General features: G+C 38.6%; 1 protein-coding gene and 1 long non-coding RNA gene across 3 annotated transcripts; one reads left to right on the top strand and one right to left on the bottom strand.

Annotated features, from left to right (window-relative positions):
- The first annotated feature begins 3,562 nt into the window (after nucleotides 1-3,562).
- On the top strand, nucleotides 3,563-8,481 carry LOC121741728. 2 transcript variants are annotated; one of them, XR_006037917.1, is made up of 5 exons: nucleotides 3,563-4,130; nucleotides 4,224-5,224; nucleotides 5,635-5,673; nucleotides 7,417-7,468; nucleotides 7,540-7,984. It is a non-coding gene; the product is annotated as an uncharacterized LOC121741728 (long non-coding RNA). The 2 variants fall into 2 exon arrangements; XR_006037918.1 differs by lacking the exon at nucleotides 3,563-4,130 and adding an exon at nucleotides 8,430-8,481 and having other exon boundaries at nucleotides 5,114-5,224; nucleotides 7,540-7,887.
- A 5,160-nt stretch (nucleotides 8,482-13,641) lies between these two features.
- LOC121795589 (high-affinity nitrate transporter 2.1-like) lies at nucleotides 13,642-15,936 on the bottom strand. Its single transcript, XM_042194126.1, has one exon. It carries the CDS (start codon nucleotides 15,492-15,494, stop codon nucleotides 13,911-13,913), a length of 1,584 nt encoding a protein of 527 aa, XP_042050060.1. The 5' UTR covers nucleotides 15,495-15,936; the 3' UTR covers nucleotides 13,642-13,910.
- Nucleotides 15,937-26,247: the final 10,311 nt, after the last annotated feature.

Below are 26,247 nucleotides of genomic sequence, written 5' to 3'. Positions count from 1 at the left end.
CTACACCAGAAAACAACAACTGTATCTGTATTTCTGCCCAACAGATCTCTCCACCAAATCTCCAACAAACAACACCTATAAATTTAATGGGACTCTCAAAAATATTTTCTTTACAAAGATGCAAGAGTATTTCATATTGTGTGTGTATTTGGAATGGAGAGATAGAAGGCTGATATTTATAGGCGCATTGGAATCAAAGCCCCCAGCAACGATGCTGATGTGGCTCATTACCAATGGATGAAACTCACAGCAAAAAGAATTACTGTGACATCATCAAACAAGAATCTCTAGTTTTCAACTCCATTTTCAGACAACACAAGATAACAAAAATAGAGTTGCCAAAAAAGTTAGAAATAGGTGAATAGTGTGGTTTAGTGGTGAAGAGCATAAATAGGTGAATCTATTTTTGTAAAAGAAAAATAGAAATAAATTCCATTTCAAACTCAAATTTTCTTGTTTTCTATTCCAGATTCCGCAACCAATTAACCTTATCTTAATTTTATAATTCACCGAAAGGAAAAATTAAAGATGATTAGAGATATAGTTGTTAATTGAAAAAGGACAAAAAAAATGAGTGATTGAGAAGATAATGAGTATGAGGAAAAATAAGTAATCAGCAATTCAGCATCTCTGAAAGAAAGGGAAATGCGCCAAGTAGGTAATTTAGAAAACGATGCGAAGAATATAGACTTGGCCTTATTTTGTTTTTTAAAAACAAAAATAAAAATAAAAATAAAAAGAAAAAGAAAAGATGATGTTGGAGCATGCGTGACGACTGGGATCTGTGACGTTTAGTGGTAAGTAGAAGAAGAAAAAGGACCGGAGGTAGGTGTCAAGCAGCTCAAGAATATTCTCCCAAAAAATCCCTAAAAAACTAGAAAATTGAACATTCCAAAAATAAAAGAAAAACATTTGCATTGTTGCGATGGCGGAATGGATTTGCAATATAGTAGTAGTAGTAACTCAACTAATTGATCAAAGACATGAAAATCAAATGAATAAAAATATTGTTACCTAGTAATCATATCTAATTAATATTAAGTACTCCTATTAACCTTATTTAAATCATTTAACGTTTTAACATTTTATGAAATTTCACTCGGTCAGAAAATCACTTTCTCTATCCTAAAATAATTTAAATAAATTATCAATTATATGAGTAATCGTCTTCATATTAATTCTGTATGGGTAAACAATATCTCACATTGAAGAATGAACAAAAGTTGCAAGCATATATATGGGCTATCACAACTCCATTAGCATGAGGCCTTTTGGAGAGTACCCTAAAAGCAAAACCATGAGGGCTTTGCCCAACATGGACAATATCATACTAATGTGGAGTTTCGGGTGTGCACCACCGAACCCTGCAAATTCAACTATCATGCATGCTAAGAAGGCAAATCACTCATATACATAATTAAAATCTTAAACAGTTTACATATTATGTATATGAGTAATGAGTTGGTGACAACTTTCCATGAATAGAAATGTGCTACTTTTATGGTTAGGACGGAAAAGGAAATTGTCCTTATTTTTATGGGACAAAAAAAATATTTAGTTTCAATTGTCAACACTCTTCCTCACAACATTCATGGTGAACCTTGGAGGATTTGAATTTTTTCTTAATTAGTTAGATCACTGGTCCAAAATTTTTTTGATCGGTTGGACCACCGTCTAAAATTTAAAGTCCAAATAAACACCTAATTGGTTATGCACATCAGAAATTTGGTACATTATGTGTCATATGTATTTATCGAATCTCTATAAAATCTTCATAACTACATTTTAAAAGGTCACGGGTTTTATTTGAGGTAAAGCATTGAAAAATAAAATGAATTTATGCATCACCTTTTATTCATATGTCATGAAATCGGACAAAATTGATTCACCAACCTTGGAGGATTTGAATTTTTTCCTAATTAGTTAGATCACTGGTCCAAATTTTTTTGATTGGTTGTTCCACCGCCCAAAATTTAAAGTCCAAATAAACACCTAATTGGTTATGCACATCTGAAATTTGGTACATTATGTGTCACATGTATTTATCGAATCTCTATAAAATCTTCATAACTACATTTTAAAAGGTCACAGGTTTTATTTAAGGTAAAGCATTGAAAAATAAAATGAATTTATGCATCACCTTTAATTCATATGTCATGAAATCGGACAAAATTGATTCACCAACCTTGGAGGATTTGATTTTTTTCTTAATTAGTTAGATCACTGGTCCAAAATTTTTTTGGGACCACCGCCCAAAATTTAAAGTCCAAATAAACACCTATTTGGTTATGCACATCTGAAATTCGGTACATTATGTGTCACATGTATTTATCGAATCTCTATAAAATCTTCATAACTACATTTTAAAAGGTCACAGGTTTTATTTGAGGTAAAGCATTGAAAACTAAAATGAATTTATGCATCACCTTTTATTCATATGTCATGAAATCGGACAAAATTGATTCACCAACCTTGGAGGATTTGAATTTTTTCTTAATTAGTTAGATCACTGGTCCAAAATTTTTTTGATCGGTTGGACCACCGCCCAAAATTTAAAGTCCAAATAAACACCTAGTTGGTTATGCACATCTGAAATTTGGTGCATTATGTGTCACATGTATTTATCGAATCTCTATAAAATCTTCATAACTACATTTTAAAAGGTCACATGTCACGCCCGCATTTTCTAAGGATAGAAAACACGGTTGATCGCGACTAGGGGATGATTAAAGAAGAGGGGAAGAAAGGGGAAAACAACACAACTCGACCATAGCTCGAAACAAATGAGAATAGCTCGAATAAAATCAAAGTATCTCAACAATCAACAACTCAAAAATGAATATTATCTCAGTGATACAAGAACTCAAAAGAAGGACAACTACTCAGCGGAAGCATTTGAGAGAATGAATATGCCACGTGTGAAGACATGACACATTCTAAACGCTTAAATTTCTTCAACGGTCTTGCTCAACACCCACCGCACCCGTCACGCTCAACTTGCACATTTTTAAAAAGAAATGCAGGGCTGAGTACTTGATGCACCCAGTGAACACATGCCAAAATAATTTTCATAAAATATTATGTTAGCATTTAAAAGTGAACTCGGGGTTTTATAAAAGACCAAGTCACCAAAATATTTTCTCGCTCAAAAGTATGGCTGCAGCCCATTTTTCTCTATCCTCGTACCATATCTGAACCTCATATGTGAAACGAGAACGTGGCCACATTCTCAATCACTGGACCGGCCAACTCGAAAGATAGCGCACGATCCCCTCTGTGTACACTAGCTTGAATAGGGACTCACTCCCTAGACAAACCCGAATTCGATTAAACTCATAACTTCTAGTAGGGACTCACTCCCCACTAGAGCGATCAGATAGGCACATCCTCAAAAATAAAATACGGCATGACGCAATATATTTGAAATTTAAGCTCATAACTCATATTTGAAAGATATTGCGTAAATTTAAAAGTAAGCCTACACAATAATGTAGGATATAAAGCCCACCTCAAATGCTTAACTCCTTAATCACTTTCTGCTTCAACCACAAACGACGTGCAAAGTTCACCCTTTTTTAAAAATAATGTGATATGCTAAAATTAGACTTTGCAAAATAACTTAATTTAAAACGATGCATGCCTCCGATGTGCGTGTGCTCCAGTTATTGTTCGTTCTTTCATAGAGAAAACATCATATAATAACTTGAATTAAAGTCAACTTAAAAATAAGAAATCGGACTCGTCAATTAAACAAAACAGCCTCAAACAAAAACTATACTCCTACCTGTCGTATTAGCCTTACGTACAAGAGGCACTCATGAAACTAAAATAGTGTAGCCCAATACTAATCCTTTTATCAAATTAATTCCCAACTAACCCATAATAATAATGGCCCAACAACTTTAGTAAATCAAAGAAGGCAAACATAATACTCCCAGCCATTAACACGTCTACCACTCCAGTCTCAATATTCTAATCTCTCTCTGTTCCCCCTCTCTCTAAAACTCACTTTCTCTCTCTCCTCTCTAACTCAAATTGGAACAAACTGAAATTCTCAAATCTGGAACACATTCCCATCTCTTCTATTAGATTTCTTCACCAGCCTCTGCTTGACAATTCGTCTGCTACAGGTAAGTCTCCTCTCCCTTTTTCCCAAATCTAAAACTTTTATTAAATTTCTAATTGTTTGATTTAAGCTATTACCGGGCCAACAAAATTTGCAGAACAAGAATGGAAGAGAACAAGCTCTAATGACATAAAAGTTTGCAACTTTATCAAGAATGAATCATTCAACAATTTCCAGAAATTCAACAAGAGTCTAAGTTCGATTTCGTGAACTACTATGACTGTGTGGAAGCATGTCATAGAATTGAATGCGAGACTTTCAGAAATTGTGGGTATACCTTTTTGGAAGGGAGAAAGATTTTGCAATTGCAGGAAGGAATGAAACTCTCACGGCTTTCCGACTCCTTTTGCTATCTCAGAATTGGGAGGAAAGGTAAAAATTTGTGGAACGGTTTGAGTGTATATATTCATATATAAATTGTAGATTTGAAACTGATATAGAGTAGTTGAGATATATATGGGCTACACGTTTGGATATGGGAATTGACAATATTGAGAATATATATCTCTTTCCAGGATGGTGAAGATATGAGAGAAACCGTATGGTAATAGGATTGAGAGAAATATATTTGACTATTTTTTACTAGAATGAATAATTAATATTTTGGACTTCTAAAAAAATTCCATAAACTCTTAAAATAAAATGAAACGATATTTGGTTAAAATTCGACGATCATCCAAAAACTAACTTAAAAGAAATAGAAAAAATCGGGGCGTCACATCACAGGTTTTATTTGAGGTAAAGCATTGAAAAATAAAATGAATTTATGCATCACCTTTTATTCATATGTCATGAAATCGGACAAAATTGATTCACCAAATTTTGTCAATTTAGTTTGGGCTGCATACATACGACACATCAGCCCAATCTAATGGGCGTGTGCATTGCTGCTAATTCACATAATTTCACCTACTTTTGGCCCAATCATACTGTCTCCTCAATCGAAACAAATTTTTTAATCAATTTAGTATAATTATAAACAGATAGAAAAATTCTAATAAGCAAAATAAATGTGATTTTCTCTCGTAAACGGAAGCATTCAGATCTCATACATATTCAGTACTCAATTGAATCTATTTTATTAGAGGATTTCACTTGGTAAGAAACTTTCAATTGCAAATTTTATTTGTAATTTCTATCCAATCTCTTAAAACACTTTTTGTGTCATTCCTTTTTGCAATTGTTATGAAATCTTAGGTTTCTTCACCGACTTCTTCTTTGGCGATTTTCTTATCATTTTTTTGGTTGGTTGAGGGGTTTGAAGTTATATGCACACAAATGAAGCTACTCTTCCAGAACTTGTTATTCTTTCATTCATTTTTTTTGTATTGAATTTCTCGGCATCTTGAAATTTGTGCTGAGATGGCTTTCTCAATCGTCTTAATTTATAATGAGATACTTCCATTAATTGCATGGATAATTTTTTCTGTCGGATATTTATTTGTAAAGGTATTATTTTTCGACCCTATTATGCATTAATTACTGAGCGCAGAAGTTGATTGTCGCAGTTGATCGTCAATTGAAGCGGCCGAGCCTATTTTTATCAGGTTCATACTGATTCCGTAATTGGGTTATCTACATATGATCTCAATAGTTTTCTAATTAAGCGGTTATTTGGCAGTAGTTCCTTGTGATTTTTTTACCTGGACTTGGTTGTTTGATTTGCTTTTTACTCCCTCCGTTCCATAGTAGTGGAGTCATTTTGCCATTTTGGTACGTTCCATAGTAGTGGAGTCATTTCCCTTTTTAGTAAAAGTTAACACATTTCTTCTCACTTACTTTACTCTCTCTTACTTTATTCTCTCTTCATCTCTCTACTTTCTTAATCTCCGTGCCAAAAAGAAATGCCTCCACTACAATGGAACGGAGGGAGTATATGTTTATCCTCTATGTTTGTGTATGCGTGTGTTTGTGGCATTTTGTTAGGTTAATGGAATGCTGATATTTCTGGATATCATGTTATGATATTTCTAGAATGCTAAGGCTCAACCAAGGCTATGATGCAGATGATATTGAGTTATAGTACTACATAATCTTCCCTTATTTGTCATTAGTTTACTGTGTCTAAATCTAATACTTGATACTATCAAACTTGACCATACACATTCAATACACTTATCCTATAGATTTGTGTTGTATTTATTGAGTTCTCCTATCATCGTGGAATGATTTAAATCCTAGATGATACCCCAGTATCAGATTACATCCTGCCTTTTTGAAGTGATGAATCTTATTAAGACGCAACTAGGTGCACCAGGCACAAGTGATTTAAAATTGTAATGTTAAAACTATAAGGCCCTTCTTGGTATGATGAAATGGAATGATGGAATGAAATGTGATTCCTATTTCCATTCTATTCATTTAAGCGGTACTATAGAATGAAAACGCAAAGAAATGTGTCATTTCATTCCCACCTTTATTCCATTCCACCCTCATTCAATTCCATCATACCAAGAAGGGCTTAATAGTAAGTAATATGATAGCAGCACATTAGAATTATGGATAATTTAATTGAGTTTGTGTTGTTCTCCCGAATGAATAGGAAAAATGTGTCTTGTGCTGAATGTAATTTTGGAGTTTTTCTATCATACTCCCTCCGTCCCATAGAAATAGGTCATTTGGGGTTGGAATGAGTTTTAATGCGTAATTGGTAAAGTAAGAGAGGAGAAAAAATAGTTCAAATTGTGTAGTGGATGTTGGGACCCATAAATGATAAAGTAAAAGAGAAGGAGAAAAAATTTGCCATAAATGGACATGGACTATTTCTATGGAACGGACGAAAAAAGGAAATATATTTCTAGGGGAATCTTTTTTCCTTTTCATGAGCTTGCCTTGATTGATATCTTTGATATAATGGAAGTTAATGATCGACAACTTTAAAGACCCATTGACCCAAATATGTTATTCCTACTTGTTGAACCAAGTGAATACTATCTACTATTTAATAACTTTACTCCTTGTGGCTCGATTCTTTCAAAACATTGTTTGATCTATAATTAAGGATATGAAAGTATGCTCTTATATGCTAAATTTGATCTAATTCTAGGATCTCATCTGTACAATTGTTGCTGAGGTAAATACAAGTTTGCTACAGCCCATAAATAGATGTCAAACTTGTACTTCTCCATTTATTTTAAAATGCACTATACCTATAAAAAACCCAAATGATAAATTGAGATTCAGAGGTACATTTTGGGCAATATATTGCATAACAATGTTTTATTGATATATCAACCATCTTAGGGGATCTAATTCTGAATGCTCATTGAACATCATTGTGATACTTGCAGGCTCTGCGGTCTCTGTTAAGATACAATGAACAATCAATATGGAGAAGACCAAGTAAGTTGAGAAACATTGGTGTCATGTTATCTGACCAAACGAACTGCTCTTTAAATGTGATTCTTTTACAGGATCAGTGAGTGTTGCTGGATTTGATGTTCCTGTGTTGCTGGATTTGATGTTCCTAACTCGCCTGAAGCAAGTTACAATAATGTCTACCCTGGAAGTGGCGATGACGGGAGAGAACCACCTACGCTACCCCCTCACCAGCAGCATACCTTGCTAAACTATAAAAGGAACAGTGATCCTTGTGGACCATCCCTCCCATCTCCACAGAATGTCACTCTAAATCATCTGTACATTGAGAACAGAGAACCTCCAAGATCGGTGATGGTGCTTGGTGTTTCGCATCGCTTTCGTTCAAAATTTATCACCGTTGTGCTCTATAAACCTGTTCCAAGAAGGTGAAAAGGTGGCAGGTAATTTGTGTAAAGACTACTCGTTATGTTGGTCGATCATGTATCTGTGTTGATTATAGCGTGCTGTAGAAAACTAGCCAAATCCGAATTTTATCAATAGAAGGTACATATTTAGGCCACCCGCAACGCGTCCCGCGGGTGGCTCGTATCCGGTCCTGCCGAGCGAGACGCGTTGCAGCGTCCCGTCTCGTCCCGGTCTCGCCGAGACGCCCGTCCCACCGAGACGTCTCGCGGGCTGGCTCGCCACGCGCCCGTGCCACGTGGCGCGAGCTGGCGCCATGCGTGACGCCCACTCACCGGCCCGCGAGTGAGCTTCGTCACGCTGACGCAATAAATTATTTTTTTTAAAAAAATCGAATTTACTAAAAAAAAAATTAAAAAATGAAAACGGTAATATTACCATTTTTTCGATCGTCTTTTTTATTTTTTTTATTTTTTTTATTTTTAAACTCTATAAATACTCCTATTTCATCCTCATTACACACACAAACACACATCTATTCTTCCCAAATCATCTCCATTTCCTCTCCAATTTTCATCAGAAAATGTCCGGCGACGGAAACGAGGGCAGCTCTGGCGGGTTTGACATCAACGCTTTTGGCGACTGGGGGGAATGTACAATGTCTTGGGTGGTTCCGGTTCGTCGACGCCGGGCTCCCAGGGCTCGTCGACGCCGGTGGGGTACCAACCACCCCATTTTGATGTTGATGCATATGCTCGTCCCTCCGCCCCGAGGTATTCGCAGGGATTATCCCAAATTCGGGAGGATTATCCGGATGAACCCACTCCGGAAGGAGGACGAGGCGGTGGAAGCTCCAGGGCATTCGACGCCGAGGAGGAAGAGGCGGAGGCGGCCGAGGAGGAGGAGGATGTAGGCCGGTATCCGTACAGCCGCAAGGACACGATGGCTGTGTAATTTTAAGTTGCAATTTTATTTTATTTAATGAAGTGTGTTTTTATTAATTGAATTTGTTGGAAAAAAAATGAAATTGAATGAATAGTTAAGGGATGAGATGGTTAAGAGACGGATAAGAGATGGAGGGTTGCAGGTTCTGTCTCTTAGTTAAGAGATGGAGTGAAAAGTATAGTGAGACCCATGAATAGTTAATAGATGAGACGGTTAAGAGACGGATAAGAGACAACGTTGCGGATGGCCTTATGCCTGCTATGTCGAGATTCCTATGTGTTCCATATCTATATTTGATTACAAATGACAGAAATCCTAGAGTTATGAAGTGACTTGTCTAGTTGCATGCTTAAACTTCGCTGTAACTTTCTGGGTTGTGTTTTTTCATTAAATTATACTCCCTCCGTCCCATAGAAATAGGCCATATTTCCTTTTTCGTCCTATAGAAATAATCCATATCCATTTATGGAAACCTTTTTCTCCTTTTTTTTTTTATCATTTATGGGTCCCACAATCCACTATACAATTTCAACTACTTTTCCTCATTCTCTCTTACTTTATCAATTACACATTAAAATTCGTGATGATCTCAAATGGCCTATTTCTATGGGACGGAGGGAGTATATGGAGATCTTAAATGTTGATAAGTTAAAAGTTTGGTACGTTTGAAGATACTACTCCTAATTTAATTATGTAATGCATCGACTTCTTTGATACTTATGTATTCATTGTCTTGTAAGAAACGTGTAAAATATGGGGAAACTTTTGATGTGGCCAAATCTTTGGCTATTGATCTTGTGTAACCTCCAATTGGTTTATGTAATGTCTTTATGCCTTGATCTTTCATGTCTCCATCTCTAGCCTATATAAGGCATAGAGTTGTAGAGAGGAAAAAAGACCAACAACAAACATTCTCTCTTCTCTCAAGGTCTCTACATCATAGTGTGCATCTTAGGAGCATTGTGTAGCTCGATTCTCGGAACTCCATCAAGTTCGCCGGTGCCTAGCAGGTTTGAGGTGCTTCTACACGCTAGGAGGAAGTCGTTTTATCTTTGGGGGCAATACGTCATTCCGTGAGCACTAGCCGGGGCGTAATTTGTCTTGCGGAAAGAGGGCTTTCCTCGACTCGACTTATAAATTTCGTTTGCTTTATTTCCGTTGTAATTTTCATTCCTCTTTTGTTGCAAGTTTCCTTTCGATTGTAATAGTTAAGAGTACCGCCTGTACACGGCTTGGGAATTTCTTCCCATTATTTCTAACAATCGCAAGACAAATCAGTGTACTCTTCTAAGACAGGGTTATATCAATCGAAGTTGGAGAAAACATGAGCTTCAAAGCTGGAATGAAAAAACGAACAGTACCAATGTTCATAGGCTACGAAATGGTTAATTCCTTGAGATCTACTCTCTTGAGAATTGTGTTTATCGTTTGTCATTTGACAAGCAAGACCAATTTAGACTTGGTAGTAGTAATTGGGATGCATGAGTTGTTGAATATACCAATGCACATATGGTTCAATATAATTGTGTACTTATTGATGGAGACAATATTGTGCAAATTATTTGAACGTGTTGTTATAAACTACAATATTGTGACTCCTTATGAGTTGTGGAAAGGCAAAAAACCTTCGTATTCATACCTCAAAGTGTGGGGGTGCTTAGCGAAGGTAGAAGTGCCTCCTCCGAAACAAGTTGCAATAGGTCCTAAAACAGTCGATTGCATCTTTATTGGCCATGCACTTAATAGTAGTGCATATCGTTTCCTAGTCCATAGGTCAGCTGTGCCTGGCGTGGCTGAAGGAACAACAATTGAGTCAAGAAATGCTATATTCTTTGAGAATGTGTACCCTTGCAAGAAGCAGGAGGATCGTTCTAGTGAAAGAATGATGGAAGAATCCACTAGTTCTAAACCTCCAAAAATGACGAGTTCAAGTCCTGAGGATACAGAACCAAGACGTGGTAAAAGAGTTAAAATTACTAAGACTTTTGGTCCAGAGTTCATAACTTTCATGTTGGATGGTGAACCAAAGTCAGTGGCGGAAGCTTTGTCTGGCCCAGATGCAGCGTGGTGGCAAGAAGCTATCAACAGTGAAATTGAATCCATCATGAGAAATAACACTTGGGTGTTAGTAGACTTGCATGAAGGCTGTAAGGCTTTAGGGTGCAAGTGGATTCTGAAAAGGAAATATAAGCCTGATGGCCTAGGAAGTGAAAGCTTCCTAGGAACAAACCCTTTTGGTTGTTCCATATATATTTCTTCTTCCAGATCACCATTCAGAAACGCAGTTTTCACATCCATTTGGTGAATCTCAAGATTGTGCAAAGCAGCAATCGCAAGAAGCACCCGAATGGAAGTGATTCCCGTAACAGGTGAATAGGTATCAAAAAAGTCATGCCCTTCTTTCTGCTTAAAGCCTTGGACAACTAGGCGAGCCTTGTACTTATCTATAGTAAGAAGAAATATATATGGTGATCAGGGAGCTTTCACTTCCTAGGAGGTCGTAGGTTCGAATCCTAGGAAGTGCAGATTTGGGGATTAATTTCTCCTTGGGCCCACAGGCCCCAGAATGACAACGAAGCGCACCTACGGGGTAAGACGCTTCACCTCCAACTGTTAGGTCGGGGGTCCGAGTCACATCGGAGGGTAGATGGGGAACCATCGTCGATCCTCCTAAAATTTAAAAAAAAAAAAAAAAAAAAACCAAAAGGGTTTGTTGTGCCTGGGCAAGAGCGTAAAGTATGCAAACTGGTAATATCATTATATAGGTTGAAGCAAGCGCCGTTACAATGACACTTGAAGTTTGACAATGTGATGTTGTCAAACGGGTTCACTATCAATGAGTGTGATAAGTGTGTTTACATTAAGAACACATATAACGGTTTTGTTATTGTGTGTCTTTATGTAGATGATATGTTGATTATGTGCAGCAATAGTGCCATTATCAACGAAACCAAAAATATGTTGAAGAGAAATTTCGACATGAAAGATATGGGTTTAGCTGATGTGATTCTCGGAATCAAAATTAAAAGGAATCATGAGAGAATTGCTCTGACACAATCTCATTATATTGAGAAAGTGCTAAAGAAATTTCACTCGTTCGATTGTGAGTCAGCTAAGACTCCATTGGAACCCAACGTGCATTTGAGTAAGCACACGGGTGAGCCTGTAGCTCAAGAAGAATATGCAAGGATCATAGGGAGTTTGATGTTTATCACAAACTGCACCCGATCAGATCTTGCGTGTACGGTGAATAAGCTGAGTCGATTTACGAGCAACCCAAACAAGGAACATTGGAAAGCTCTGCGTAGGGTATTTGAGATACTTGAAGTATACTCTTAACTTTGAGCTGCAGTACACAAGATATCCCCAAGTACTTGAAGGGTACTGTGATGCAAATTGGATCTCTGATTCAAAAGACTCATTTTCGACAAGTGGGTATGTGTTCACTGTGGGGGGTGGTGCTGTCTTGTGGAAATCAACGAAACAGACGTGTATTGCTCGTTCCACCATGAAATCTGAGTTTATCGCATTGGATAAAGCAGAGGAAGAAGCCGAGTGGCTCAGAAATTTCCTAGAATGTATTCCATGTTGGAAGAAGCCAGTGCCGACAGTAGTGATATACTGTGATAGCCAAGCAGCTATAGGGAGAGCACATAGTGGCTTATACAACGGTAAGTCTCAACATATTCGTCGGCGACATAATACCGTCAGACAATTGATCACAAGTGGTGTTATCACAGTTGACTATGTAAGGTCAGTTGATAACTTAGCAGATCCGTTAACAAAAGGTTTAAACCGTGATCAAATGCTTAAATTGCTAAAAGGAATGGGACTGAAAACCACATCTTAAAAAGATGATTATAGTGGTAACCCAACCATACGATTGGAGATCCCATGGGCTTGGTTCAATAGGAAAACGAAGCTATATGAATCTAGTTGTAACACTCGGAAGATTTTTAATCTTCGTCCATTCTTTAGAAAGCATTGAGTGTTGTAAACTGCATGTGGTAGGAGGCTAAGTTTTGACTTTTAATGATTCTTGGAAACCTCAAGGGGTGGGTATTACAGGATACCTGGAAAAGAATCACCTATGTAAGTGAAGAAGTGTGGACCGCTTCAACATGTGAATCACTTATGAGTCCAAAGTGATGTTCCATGGCCAGTAAAGGACACAAACGTGAGAACTGATGAGTTTGTAAATAATATTGTGTCAATATTATTGTCTCGGTATACACCAAGGAGGAATGGTTCAAGGCATCACGTCCACCAGGCCGCCAGTATGCCCGATAGTGTTGACTATGGAAATTTCAAAGCCCCAAGCTACTATTCCAAATGCAATATTGTTTCTCGAGAATTGAGCAATAGAGTCTGCATGCATTCATACACGTCTTGTGTTGGTTTGAGTTTGCAGTGCTCTAACCAATGTGGGGGATTGTAAGAAACGTGTAAAATATGGGGAAACTTTTGATGTGGCCAAACCTTTGGCTTTTGATCTTGTGTAACCTCCAATTGGTTTATGTAATGTCTTTATGCCTTGATCTTTCATGTCTCCATCTCTAGCCTATATAAGGCATAGAGTTGTAGAGAGGAAAAAATACCAACAACAAACATTCTCTCTTCTCTCAAGGTCTCTACATCATAGTGTGCATCTTAGGAGCATTGTCTAGCTCGATTTTCGGAACTCCATCAAGTTCGCCGGTGCCTAGCGGGTTTGAAGTGCTTCTACACGCTAGGAGGAAGTCGTTTTCTCTTTGGGGGCAATACGTCATTCCGTGAGCACTAGCCGGGGCGTAATTTGTCTTGCGGAAAGAGGGTTTTCCTCGACTCGACTTATAAATTTGGTTTGCTTTATTTCCGTTGTAATTTTCATTCCTCTTTTGTTGCAAGTTTCCTTTCGATTGTAATAGTTAGAGTACCACCTGTACACGGCTTGAGAATTTCTTCCCATTATTTCTAACATGTCTGACTTGTAAATAACAAGAAATATGCAGACAGTGAAAATGGACTTTACAACAGCATAGGAATTTGAAAATTTGGATCCATATTTGATCAATGGAACCATTGATCATTGGGAAAATGAAATGTATTAATTAGAACCGTTGATTGTTACATGAGATCAGACATAGTTGGGAGTAGCGTTGGGTGGGGTTGGGGCGGAGGAGATACGGTTGCCGCGCTCGGAGCGGCTGTTCTCGGCGAACTTGAGGCTGTTGTGGTGCATTCCCTTCTGGACCTCTTCCTCTGTATACTCGGAGGTGTAGTAGTGCTCTTCGGAAGCCTTGTTGTTGGGAGGAAGGAACATGCTTCCCCACTGCGGGAAATGCACTAACATGACCGGCAGAGTGCAGCATATTATCATTATCCCCATATACTCCAATCCCTCCTCTGTCGTGTATTTCGAAGTCGAGAAAAACAGCAGCTGTGTCAATCCTGATCCGAAGTTTCCTCCGGCCCCGGCCAGCCCGGAGATGATTCCCAGCGATCTCCGAGACACAAAAGGGATGACTCCGAAGGTGGCTCCACAGGCAGCCTGTGCTCCAATGGAGAAGATGATCATAAAGGCGACAGCCAGAGGAAGAGAATCCGCCCTTCCCAACAGAAGACAGAAGACACCGCCAAGCGTCTGGAGGATCCAAAGCGTCCACAATCTGCCCCTCATTCCAAAATATCTAGCTGAGTAATCAGAAGCAAATCCGCCAAAGGGACGAGCCAGGAGGTTGGCCATCCCGAAAGTGGCAGCGATTATACCGGCCAGGTGGAGCTTCAGATCAAATCTGTCGTAGAAATACTCAGCGATGACGTTGTCGGTGGACAGTTCGACTCCCATGGAGTAGCCGTAGAGGAGGGCGAAGATCCATGTTCGGTAGTTGGTAACAGCATACCACAAGACCTTGCCAAATTGGTCCTTGGCAACATTCCCCTTCTTCTGGAGGGCACTGCGGTTTCCGTCAGGCAAGTCTTGGCCTAATGTCATAACAAGAATCCCCATAATGATATGAAGCCATCCTGGAATGAAAAAGGCGATCCTCCACGCGGTGAAAGGTGTGGACCCCGTCTTCTTGATGATGTCGTACAGCACCGGCATGATCAGCTGAGTGGCGCCGCCTCCCATGTTTCCCCACCCCGCGGCTGTGCCGTTCACCGTCCCTATGATCTTGCTGTTGAACATCGTGCTCATCCAGTACTGGCACGACACGAACGTCGCCAGCGAGAACCCAATCATGAACCGCACCGCTACGTATCCTCCCGCCGAGGACACTAACGACATGCAGAACACGGTCGGGGCTGACAGCATCACTAGGAAGGCGCATCCGTAACGCGGCCCCAGCAGATCGCACACTGCTCCCATCACCAGCCTCGAGAATATACTTCCCGACACTGACGCCACTCCCACATTCCCGATGTCGCTCTTTGTCAGGTTCAGATTGTCTCGGATGATCGGCACCAGCGGCGCCGCAGCAAACGTAGACACAAAACATGTGAAGAAGGAAATCCACGAGAGATGGAAGGTCCTCATGTGCGGATTCGCAAATGAAAACAGCTTGAATTTCTTTGCCTTGTGCTCCGAGTCCACCGGCAGATCAAACTTCGCCGTTGTGTCCGTCGGTACGATCGGAGACGCCACCGAGAAGGCATGCACAGGCTCCCTTCCTGTAACTCCATGCATCGAGCTCCCAGGAGACCCTTCAATGCCTGCCATGTCCTTGTAGTTTAATGTAGAAATGAACTTCTGTGTGTTTGTGAGGCAATGAATTTGTGGTTTAAATAGGTTGAAAGTTGAAAGTTGAAAGAGTTGATATGGTGAATGTTGATAGATTAGCCGCTAGAGTTTCAAACAGGCAACATGTATGATATGATATGATATTTGTGGAATGAAAAGAAGAGAGTTGTGAATCCATTTCGCCGCATCGGACCCCGTCGTAGATACTAAACGATTCGATAGTTCTATGTAATAAAAGAAATAAATTAGAGCAAACAGCCATTACATTATAATATTAATGAGAGGCAGTAAGCTGTTTGACCTCAATGGACATTCACACAATATGAGGTTGTGCCAGTATAGTCAACTGTGAATGATGCATACTCGATTCAAGTTGGAATTTTAAATTCATTTTCAAATACATGTATTTCATGAATTTCTTTTAATCTGCTACGCCCAATACTGTACTCACACACAACCCTGTACCTGAATTATATTTTTAACCAACATTGTTTTTCTTAGTTACGAAACGGTGCACGGTGCTACAAGCAACCATTTTTAGTAAATTCATAGTACAATATTTCTAGCTAAAATTATGATGATACTATGTTGAGTGCCATGAATGGTATTGGTGCTATTGACAAACGGCAAAGGAAAGGAATTTGGGGTAAAGCTTGATGATTTCTTATTACCACCGTATGGATTAAATAGGAGTTACAAGATCTTGTATATGGTAACTAAATCATTATACTCTATACATGATTTGAATCAATCCCTTGATGTAGGGAATTGATTCTTAATTTATTCTTTCCTAACTTAATCAAATCTTCTCCTTTATTCTAACACTCCCCCTCAAATTGAGTAGTGGGATCCCCGATACTCAATTTGCCAAGAACATCTTCAAAACTCCACGAGCTAACCACCTTGGTCAATATATCCGCTAACTGGTCTTCCGAACGCACAAATGGGAATTCGATCACTCCCTCTTCAATCTTTTCCTTGATGAAGTGTCTATCCACCTCAACGTGCTTTGTCCGGTCACACTACTAGAAAATTGGCTTTTAATGGCACTTCAAAATGCCACAAGAATTATGTTAATGTTACACTTTATCTATAATGGCAGTTGAAGGAAGTGTCAGCCCATCACATGTAATAATAGATCAAGTGCCAGGATAGACTGCGTGTTACTTCACTGAAAAACGCCATAAAATACCTTATGTAATGGCACGCATAAATGTCACGAAATATCAAATCTTATGGCACTTGAAAGTGCCAACATACTGGCGATATGTACTATATGTAAAACAAAATTGCAATAGATTATTCCTAAAACAACAAAAGACAACATAAAAATCAAATAGTAGTAAAATTGCAAATCCCCCAATATCAATCAGGCTCATTCCTACATAAAAATCGAATAGTAATACTTTCATGAAGCTGAAGAAAGAACTTGCACTTTCACAATGAAAAGAAAGTCGTGTGCATCCTTCTGACTCTGTCATCAAGGATTAGTTACTATTGTTGCTTCAAATAAAACAAACTTATCTAAACTCTGACAAATAAAATTTGAACAATATATGCGCATTTACTCAGAGAAATTACATTCAAAAAACGAGGGTTGTAGAGTGAAAGGTACCTCGGGCGGCGAGGGCTGCTCTTGTGCCCACATCAATTTCTCATCACCAAGTCAATTGATTCAGAGGTGTAAATTTATCCATTCCGTCCTCTTCCTGAGATTTGCAGTTGATTTTGAGACATAAAATGGATGGATTGGGATTTGCAACTAGGGTTAGATGCGAATGAAAATCTGATTTGGTGGGAAAGTTACCGCCAATGGCTGTGAAAAGTGAAAACAATCCAATTTTTATTTTGCCTTTTTTTTTCTTTGGTCAGTTCAATAGAAAACAAAATTTGACTAGTAGTACTAATTTTTGAGGCTTGACTAAAAGAGGTTATGATAACTAAAATATTTTTTTTGATGTTATAATAGTCTAAAGCAATCATTTTTTAATTTATATAATATTATAATTATTAATTTCTCAGTTTTTATTATTTTCTTAAACACTTAAACTTAATTACTGAGTATTTTTTGAATCCATAAACAAATTTAGTTGAAAAGACAATAATCACTCGGTCAATTATTAAATCTAAAAAAATCGATGGATGGTCGTTTAGTGTAGAAGCATGTGATATTCATCATATCCATTTTTATTTTCTATTTTTATATCTAAATTTAGGCATAATATTTCGTACTATTATAATCATAAGAAAAGTAATGAAAATGCCACTACATGATTTCTATTATGACATTCAATTAAAACGCAGCAACAATGAATATTATAAATGCAGTGAAACGTTGATGTAATGACTGTGTATCTATAATGGCATCTATAGTAAAGTGCCACAAATAAAGTGTAAGAATAGCTCATTTTTCTAGTAGTGTCATGTTGTACGGGATTCTCTGAAATGCTTATCGCGGCTTTATTATCGCAGTACAATTGACTCTTACTTGGAACAGAATCAATCTCTGTCATCAATTTCCTTAGCCACATGATCTCAGTCAGACCACTCTTAATTCCTCTAAATTCTGCCTCTGCACTAGACAAGGCTACCACCTTCTGCTTCTTGCTTTTCCACGTCACCAAGTTACCTCCAACGAATGTAAAGTAGCCTGAGGTCGATCTTCTATCCACTGGGTTACCTGCCCAATCTGCATCAGTATACCCATGGATTTCTAAGCTTCCATTTTTCTTGAACACTATTCCATGTCCAACGGTTCCCTTCAAATATCGAACTATCCTCAGTGCAGCCTCTAAATGTTCAGCTTGGGGTTGGTGCATAAATTGACTTACCACTCCTACCGCATAAGCAATATCAGGTCTAGTGTGAGATAAATAGATGAGTCTCCCAACTAAACGCTGATAACGCCCTCGATCTGCTGCCTCAGCTCCATCTTGTATCTTCAAGCCATGATTTTGCACAATCGGGGTCTCGGCTGGTTTACACTCTAGTAGGCCTGTCTCTGCTAGGATGTCCAAGATATATTTCTTCTACCTCAAAAATATCCCTCGCGGTGATCGAAGAACTTCAATCCCCAAAAAATACTTAACGTCACCTAAATCCTTCATCTCAAATTCCTTGAAAAGCTTCTCCCTCAAACTCTTAATTTCCTCTACATCATCGCCTGTAATAATCATGTCATCAACATACACGATTATACATGTAGTCTTTCCATCATGCCGTTTCAGGAATAGTGTATGGTCTGAATTGCTCTGTCTATATCCATAGCTCTTCATTGCGTCAGCGAATCTACCAAACCAGACTCTCGGTGACTGCTTCAGTCCATATAGAGTTTTCCTCAATCTGCATACTTCGCCTACCTTGAACTCGTCAGAGAAGCCCGGTGGTGCCTCCATGTAAATTTCTTTCTTTAACTCGCCATGAAGAAAGACGTTTGTGACGTCGAACTGGTATAGTGGCCAATCTCGATTGGCGGCAATGGAAAGTAGGATCCGGACTGTATCCATCTTGGCTACTGGAGAAAAGGTTTCTGAGTAGTCTATTCCATAAGTCTGAGTGTACCCTTTAGCCACCAGTCGAGCTTTATACCGCTCGATGCTTCCATCTGGTCTCCGCTTAATGGTGAACACCCACCTACACCCAACTGGTTTCTTTCCTTCGGGTAGTATACACTTGTCCCAAGTGTGGTTGCGCATTAAAGCATCTATCTCCTTCTTCATGGCTTGTCTCCAATGTTGGTTCCTCATTGCCTCGTCCACCGACTGTGGGATCTCTTCCTCATCGTAGAGTGCTTCCTCAAACGCCTGAGCCATCTCGGTGAGGTGACCTTTGGCGAGATTCGCCATAGAGTATCTTGCCTTTCTGTTGATTCTCTCTGGACTGTACATCTTCGGTGGTACTCCCCTGTTTGCCCTTGGAGGTAGGATATATCTCCCAGTGTCGGGATCAATTCCCTCAATGTCATCTGTCTCACCCTCATCAGACTCCCCCTGAGTCTCATCAATAACATTAGCTTCAATAATCTCATTGACAGGAGCAAGAGTACTTACATCCGAGATCAGAAGCGGAGAGTCGTTACTAGGACTTGTGTCACCTGCTGCTTCAGTCTGTACAACGTCAGAGACTTGCCCAGCGGAGTTGCGTACTGCTTCCTCTGGTAGGTCCGCCTCTGGTGCACTTGGCATTGACACCCAGCTTAGTGGGTCACAATTTATGGTCGTGTACATACGATTAGACTTAGGGTCAAAGCATCTGTAGCCCTTTTGGTTTACCCCATAGCCCACAAATATACACTTAATGGCGCAAGGGGATAACTTTGTTCGTTCATGTTTTGGTATATGGGCAAAGACTGAGCATCCAAAGACACGGGTTTCTCGAGAAAGATGTTGGGGAATAGTTGTTTGTAGGGCTAGGGTATCGATTGGTGTTTGAAATTTTAGTATATGGGTGGGTAGCCGATTTAGAAGGTAAGCGGAAGTGGCAAGGGCTTCAGGCCAGAAGGTCTTTGGAACTTGTGATTCTATGAGCATGGCTCGGGTCATTTCTAGTAGGATTCTGTTTTTCCTCTCGGCTACCCCATTCTGTTCTGGAGTGTGGGCACAGGTGGTTTGGTGTATCATTCCTTTTTCTAGGGTGAACAATTTCATTTTGGTATTGACAAACTCTCCCCCATTATCAGATCGAAGGGTTTTTATGGGTTTTTGGTATTGTGTTTGGACAAGGTTATAGAAGTGGACAAAGTGTTCAAAAACTTCGGACTTATGTTTCATAAAATATACCCACGTCATACGGGTGCAATCATCAACAAAGAGAATAAAGTATCTAAAGCCTTATCCCCCAACTACTGGTGCGGGCCCCCAAACATCAGAATGTATTAAATCAAAAATGGTTTCAGTACGAGAATCACTCAAAGGATTAGAGTTTCTATGGCTTTTAGCTAAAACACAAGTCTCACAGTACATGCTTGATTTTGGAACAATAGTAGGAAATAACATTTTTAAATAACCCGAAGAAGGATGTCCTAAGCGTCGATGCCAAAGCCAAGCTTCCCTATCAGCAGTACCGTGAGTTAGCATGGCAGCTCCTTTTTGGGCTATCTCATCCACGTAGTACAGCCCGTTACTTTCAGTGCCACGCCCAATAATCTCTCCGGTCCTGATATCCTGTAATAGACAGAAGTTTGGTTGCATCAGCAATGTACAATTTAATTCCCGTGTCACATGACTGATTGACAATAATTTATGGGAGAGTGAAGGAACATGCAGACAATTAGATAGTTCTAAAGATGGAGAAATCTTCACAGTCCCTGCCCCCTTTACGGCCGTAAACTCTCCACTAGCAGTCTGAATATGAGAAAAATGAGGTTTATGAAGTTTAGTAATATCTTACTCATCATACGTCATCGTATCAGTAGCCCCGCAATCAAAAATCCACCTATTAATTTTTCCCGAACCTGTAGACACGGCACATGCTGTCCCAAAATTTTCTAGGACGTGAAAACGATTTTCACATTTAATTGGGTCTGATTTGTAGTTCTCAACACTTCTGGGGGTCACTTTAAAATTTCGGGAAACTTTTGGGGCGAAATTAAAAGAAACATGGGCATGGGGTAAGTTTTTAGAATATAAGAGAGATGGAGGGTTAGGTTGCAAACCTAACCCTAATACAGGGGTACCTCCCGCCGCCTCCGTCATTTCTTCCTCTGATCGGGTCGGAGCAGCGGCGAATTGTACGATCCCGGTCGTCTTCGGCGGTGCTCCGATCAGCTGCTCGTTGCCCCGAGCGTGAGCGGCCACATCACGGTTGCCCTCGGTGGTGGCGAGATTCGCTGCTCCTCCATCCGCTCCGACAGCCGCGGCGGCGTGGCCCTTGCTCCATGGTGGCCGAGTGGCCGCCGGTTTGTGTTTTGACTCCCACCATTCCGGATATCCCACCAATTCGAAGCATTGCTCCCTTGTGTGCTTCCGTTTTCCACAGTTTGTGCATATCAATCTGGACCGATCTTCATCTGTTCTTCGTTCATCGGATGGTCGCTGGTTCTACCCTCCGTTCCTGCTATCGCTGCCGCGGCGTGGGGCATTGGTGTGATTCGGCCTTCGCACCGTGAACAGCCCTGCTCCGATTCCATCTCCTGGGGTTTTTCCGTCTGCAGGGCGGAGGATCTCCGATCGGATATCCTCCCGCTTCGCTACGTTGTATGCTTGTTCGGCCGAGGGGAGTGGTTCCATCTTTAACACTTCTCTCTTTACTAACTCATACTTATCATCCAATGCCGTAAGGAATTGATAGAGTCAATTTTGTTCTGTCTCTTCATTGTAGATTTGGACATCCTATGAACATTTCATCCGGTTAGGCCGCTTCTGGTCAATCGCGGTCCAGATCTCGTTGAGGTCGTTCCATACTTCCTCCAACGTGGTGTTCCCCTGTTTTAACGTACTCGCTCTCCGATGGAGATCGTATGTTTGCAACGAATCTCCCCCACTCTTGTATGTTACAGCCAAGCTGTCCCATATGTGTTTTGTCGTCGGTTGTTGAGCAACTCGGCTGACCAATTTGGTTTCGATGTTTTGAACAAGCCACGTAAATACACAATGGTCGGCTTCTTGCCACTGTGTAAACGTCGGGTCTGTTCTCGGCGGTGGGGATGGGACTCCAGTGATGTGAGATACCATCCCCCTTCCGCTTATTGCGTTATGCATCAGGATGGACTATACCGGATAATTGTCTCCGTTGAGTTTGAATCCCACCGTCAGTGGCTGGGAGTCGGTTTTGTATATGGTTTTCTCTGGTTTGGTTTCGTTGAATTCTGGTGGTTGGTTATGCATAAGGCTTTTACGCATAAAATTTGAAAAGAGGCGTGCAAACTCATCCGCTTCGGATGTGTTCGGGCCGCCGGTTGATCCTTTTTCGGTTTCTGACATCTCTCTCTGTCACAAGTTCTTAGTCAAGGGTTTGGGAAAGGGTTATGAGCGATGATGATATTGATTCTGAACTCCCAGAATTGTCGTCCGCTCTAATGCCATGACAAACGGCAAAGGAAAGGAATTTGGGGTAAAGCTTGATGATTTCTCATTACCACCGTATGGATTAAATAGGAGTTACAAGATCTTGTATATGGTAACTAAATCATTATACTCTATACATGATTTGAATCAATCCCTTGATATAGGGAATTGATTCTTAATTTATTCTTTCCTAACTTAATCAAATCTTCTCCTTTATTCTAACAGCTATTGCCTATTAGGGTTAATAGAAGAGGTTTACACGATATGTTTTGTGTTTTTTTGGGTTTGTGTTTCTTTGTTTAGTTGGTTGTTAGTTTTGCGTTGACTTTAGGCTTTTGGTGCTTTGGACTGAGTTGTTTTGGTTTGCTTGCTAACTATTTTTTCAGTTGAGCGTTTTGATTATAAAAAAAATGTTTACACGATATGTTTGGGATATATTTTCTGATGAATTCATTACTTACCAAGCTCTCTTTAAATATCTATAGAACCAAGATAAATCCAATTTCAGAGGATCCCTAATCTTATTCTTGGATTGATCTTTGTAATGGTCTACAATACTCAACTTGCTGAGTTGACTGCCTTAGTGAGTATATCTGTCAGTTGGTTTCTGATCTGACGAATGGTAATTCCACAATTTCATTTTCAATCTTCTTTTTTATGAAGTGTCTGTCTAATTCAACATGTTTGGTTCTGTTGTGTTGAACCATGTTTTCCGAGATGCTTATTTTTTAGAATACGGAAGATATTAGGGGTTGGACAAGCTCAACGAAAAAATGATAGGGAAGATCGGATATTGGACGAGACCAATGAGAGTAAAGAGAGTCCTTCCTCAGCTCGCATGTAGAGTTGACGGTCCAGTTTCTCTTTTTTTTGTATTTGGTAGCATGTGTGCGACTTCCTTTGGGATTGTTTTTTGTTTAACTATGGCTCCCCATTTTGATAGTCTCAATCATTTTGTTTTAATGAAAATCATATTCTTAATTAAATATAGATTTCTTTTAACTAGAATTGGGATCTAGAATCTTATAAAAACATAAAAAGTAGCCAATCATATGATAGTTTTTCTTTATAAATGACAAGTTATAAGTTTTGCACCTAATTATTGGGACTTCGGATATTAGGGTTTTGATCTGTGCAAAACTAGATCTTAATACAAAAACGCAGAACAAAATCATACGTGGGCATTTTTAAGTAATTTTAATAAATGATGACCTAAAATGATCTAAAAATGACATCAAACAAAATTTTATAAAATGACCTAAAACTGATTAATAATGACCTTCCTTGTTTTCTGGTTAATTATTTACCGTTAGATCACCTAATCCTAAAGCTAAGATTTGAGCTACATTTCTAGATTTAGATGCTGTTTTGATTAATGCATCGATCATTACTGAAAATTAAATGTTTAGTGTATAGCGTTAAAATGAACAATAAATAAATTAATTAGAGAATTAGCTGTGCGTAAAAAATGCAAGAATGTCGTAATTTCGTGACGCTTGATTGATAAGTAATTATAGCAATAAAGTCTCCGTGCTTACTCCTTAATACACATTATTGAGTTAATGATTAAGTCAACTTAGCCCTTCACAGGCTCTTAGAGATTTTAAGACCGGATACTTTATTTGTTCTAGGTCTTTTTAACCGTATATTTACAAATTACAATTAGTACTTGTCCTTTGAACAATATCTATAACTGGTACTTCCTCCTTCCCCCGTCCCATTAAAGATGACATACTTTCTCTTTTGGTTTGTCCCAATTAAGATGACTCATTACTTAAAATATAAATACCTTTTATCTCTACTTTATTCCCTCTCGCATACTTTACTCTCTCCACTTAACATACAAAATAAAGTTGTATAAAATCCCGTACCGCCCAAGGAAGGGGTCATCTTCCTTGGGACAGAGGGAGTACCTCTCGTTATACCTTTACACCTTTTTCTTAATTTCCCGTGTATTTCATTGTCCTCAATTTATGTGTCAAACCACAGGGTTTGTACAACACACCTTTCCCTTAATTTTAAATTTTGATTTAAAAAAAAATTAATTTTAAAAAATTGAATGACATTATATAAAACAAAATCACTCCATTGAAAATTATAAAGTGAAATTTGTTGGTATTATTTTATAGAGTTTGTTTTACATATACTAAAAAACTGCATAAATATGTTTCTTAATTAAATTACTACTCCTTATAAACCAAAATTGCATAATTTCAATATCCGTTTTTGTTTAAAAAAGTTATCAATTAAAAAGATATAGAATTAAATTAATTATAGTAAAAATTCGAATAAATAAAAAAATCTTGCAGTGTGGGATCGCGGCAGTCTCCGTCCCGCACCTCCAGCCCCCCTTTCCACTCCACTCCCTATATAACGAGCGTCGCATTGCACTGTGCACCTCCCAAATTTGTGTATTATAATTAAGTTCATACGTCAATGGAATAGAGGGAGGATCATATTAAGACCTTTTCCTTCCTAGTATCTTAAGTCTTAACCATACATTTATAGTTGTCATAAAAATTTAAAACATGCATTATGGGGTGGGGTGAAAAGTTTTACACCAAACATATCATAGTTTCCACAAATATCAATTGTTCAGACTGAATTTTAATTAATCAATAAAGGCAATGAGTAATAAATACTAATATCTGTGTGTACATCATGGTATGAGTTATGGAGTTTAGAATGTTAACAGATCGGCTCGTACTTGAATTGACTTTTTGAAACTCTGTATTATCATAATACTTCAATAATTTGTCTTTATATGATCTGAAAAAAGTTTAATAGGTGTAATAGCTTGCCACTAGAATGAAAATATATTAATTTTCTCTTATTTCACAGAAAATGAATAACCCCTTTATAATAAATCTATATTATTCCGTACTATAATTTTATTGAATTTTGTATTTTTTACTCAGCTCGTCCCATAAATATGTGCTCGTCAATTTTAATGTAAAAGTTAGATATTGAACGTTTTGAATGGATCTAATGATCCCAGTTTGATTACAGGTCTTAATTAATTATATTCATTGATAAAAAAAACTAATTACTATTATTTCGCTTTGACTATTTTTAGATCATGAGGGAGAAAATGAGAAAAGAAAAATGTGAAGAAAAAGATCGAATAGCTTTGAAATCCGTTGGTAGAGTTTTCGAACAACGAAACCTAATTTTTCGGAAGGTAGGATGAAATTGTACTCTTTAACAAAAAAATTTAAATAATCATGCATTTAATTTCTTCGCGCGTCAATACGAAAACTAATTTATTGGAGAAACATTTGAATAACCAAGAAAAGACATAATCACAATACATATATTTATATGCATTAGGACTTTACTCTAATACAATTACCTCATATTAGGGCTGGCAATTTTTGACACGACACGATAACACGACACGAACCGGCACGAAAATAATGGGTTTGGGTCAGAGCTTATTGGGTTCGTGTCCTTATCGGGTCGACCCGTTAAGGACACGAAAATTTCGTGTCGTGTTCGTGTCGGGTTCGTGTTATCCGTTAACAATACGTGTCCGTGTCGTGTCCGTGTCGTGTTCGTGTTATCCGTTAAGAAATAATATTTTAATATTATTAATTCTTATTATTTTCATTTTTAATAGGTTTAACCGTTATCAGGTCGTGTTGTTATCGAGTCGTTATCGTGTCATCTCGTGTACGTGTTGTTATCGTGTCGTGTTGACTCGAATTGGTTCGTGTCGTTAATGGGTT

The sequence above is a fragment of the Salvia splendens genome, chromosome 1, assembly GCF_004379255.2.
Source record: "Salvia splendens isolate huo1 chromosome 1, SspV2, whole genome shotgun sequence".
Taxonomy (NCBI): Eukaryota; Viridiplantae; Streptophyta; class Magnoliopsida; order Lamiales; family Lamiaceae; genus Salvia; species Salvia splendens.
Note: the sequence above shows the minus strand (reverse complement) of the source record. Positions and strands in the feature narration are given on the sequence as shown.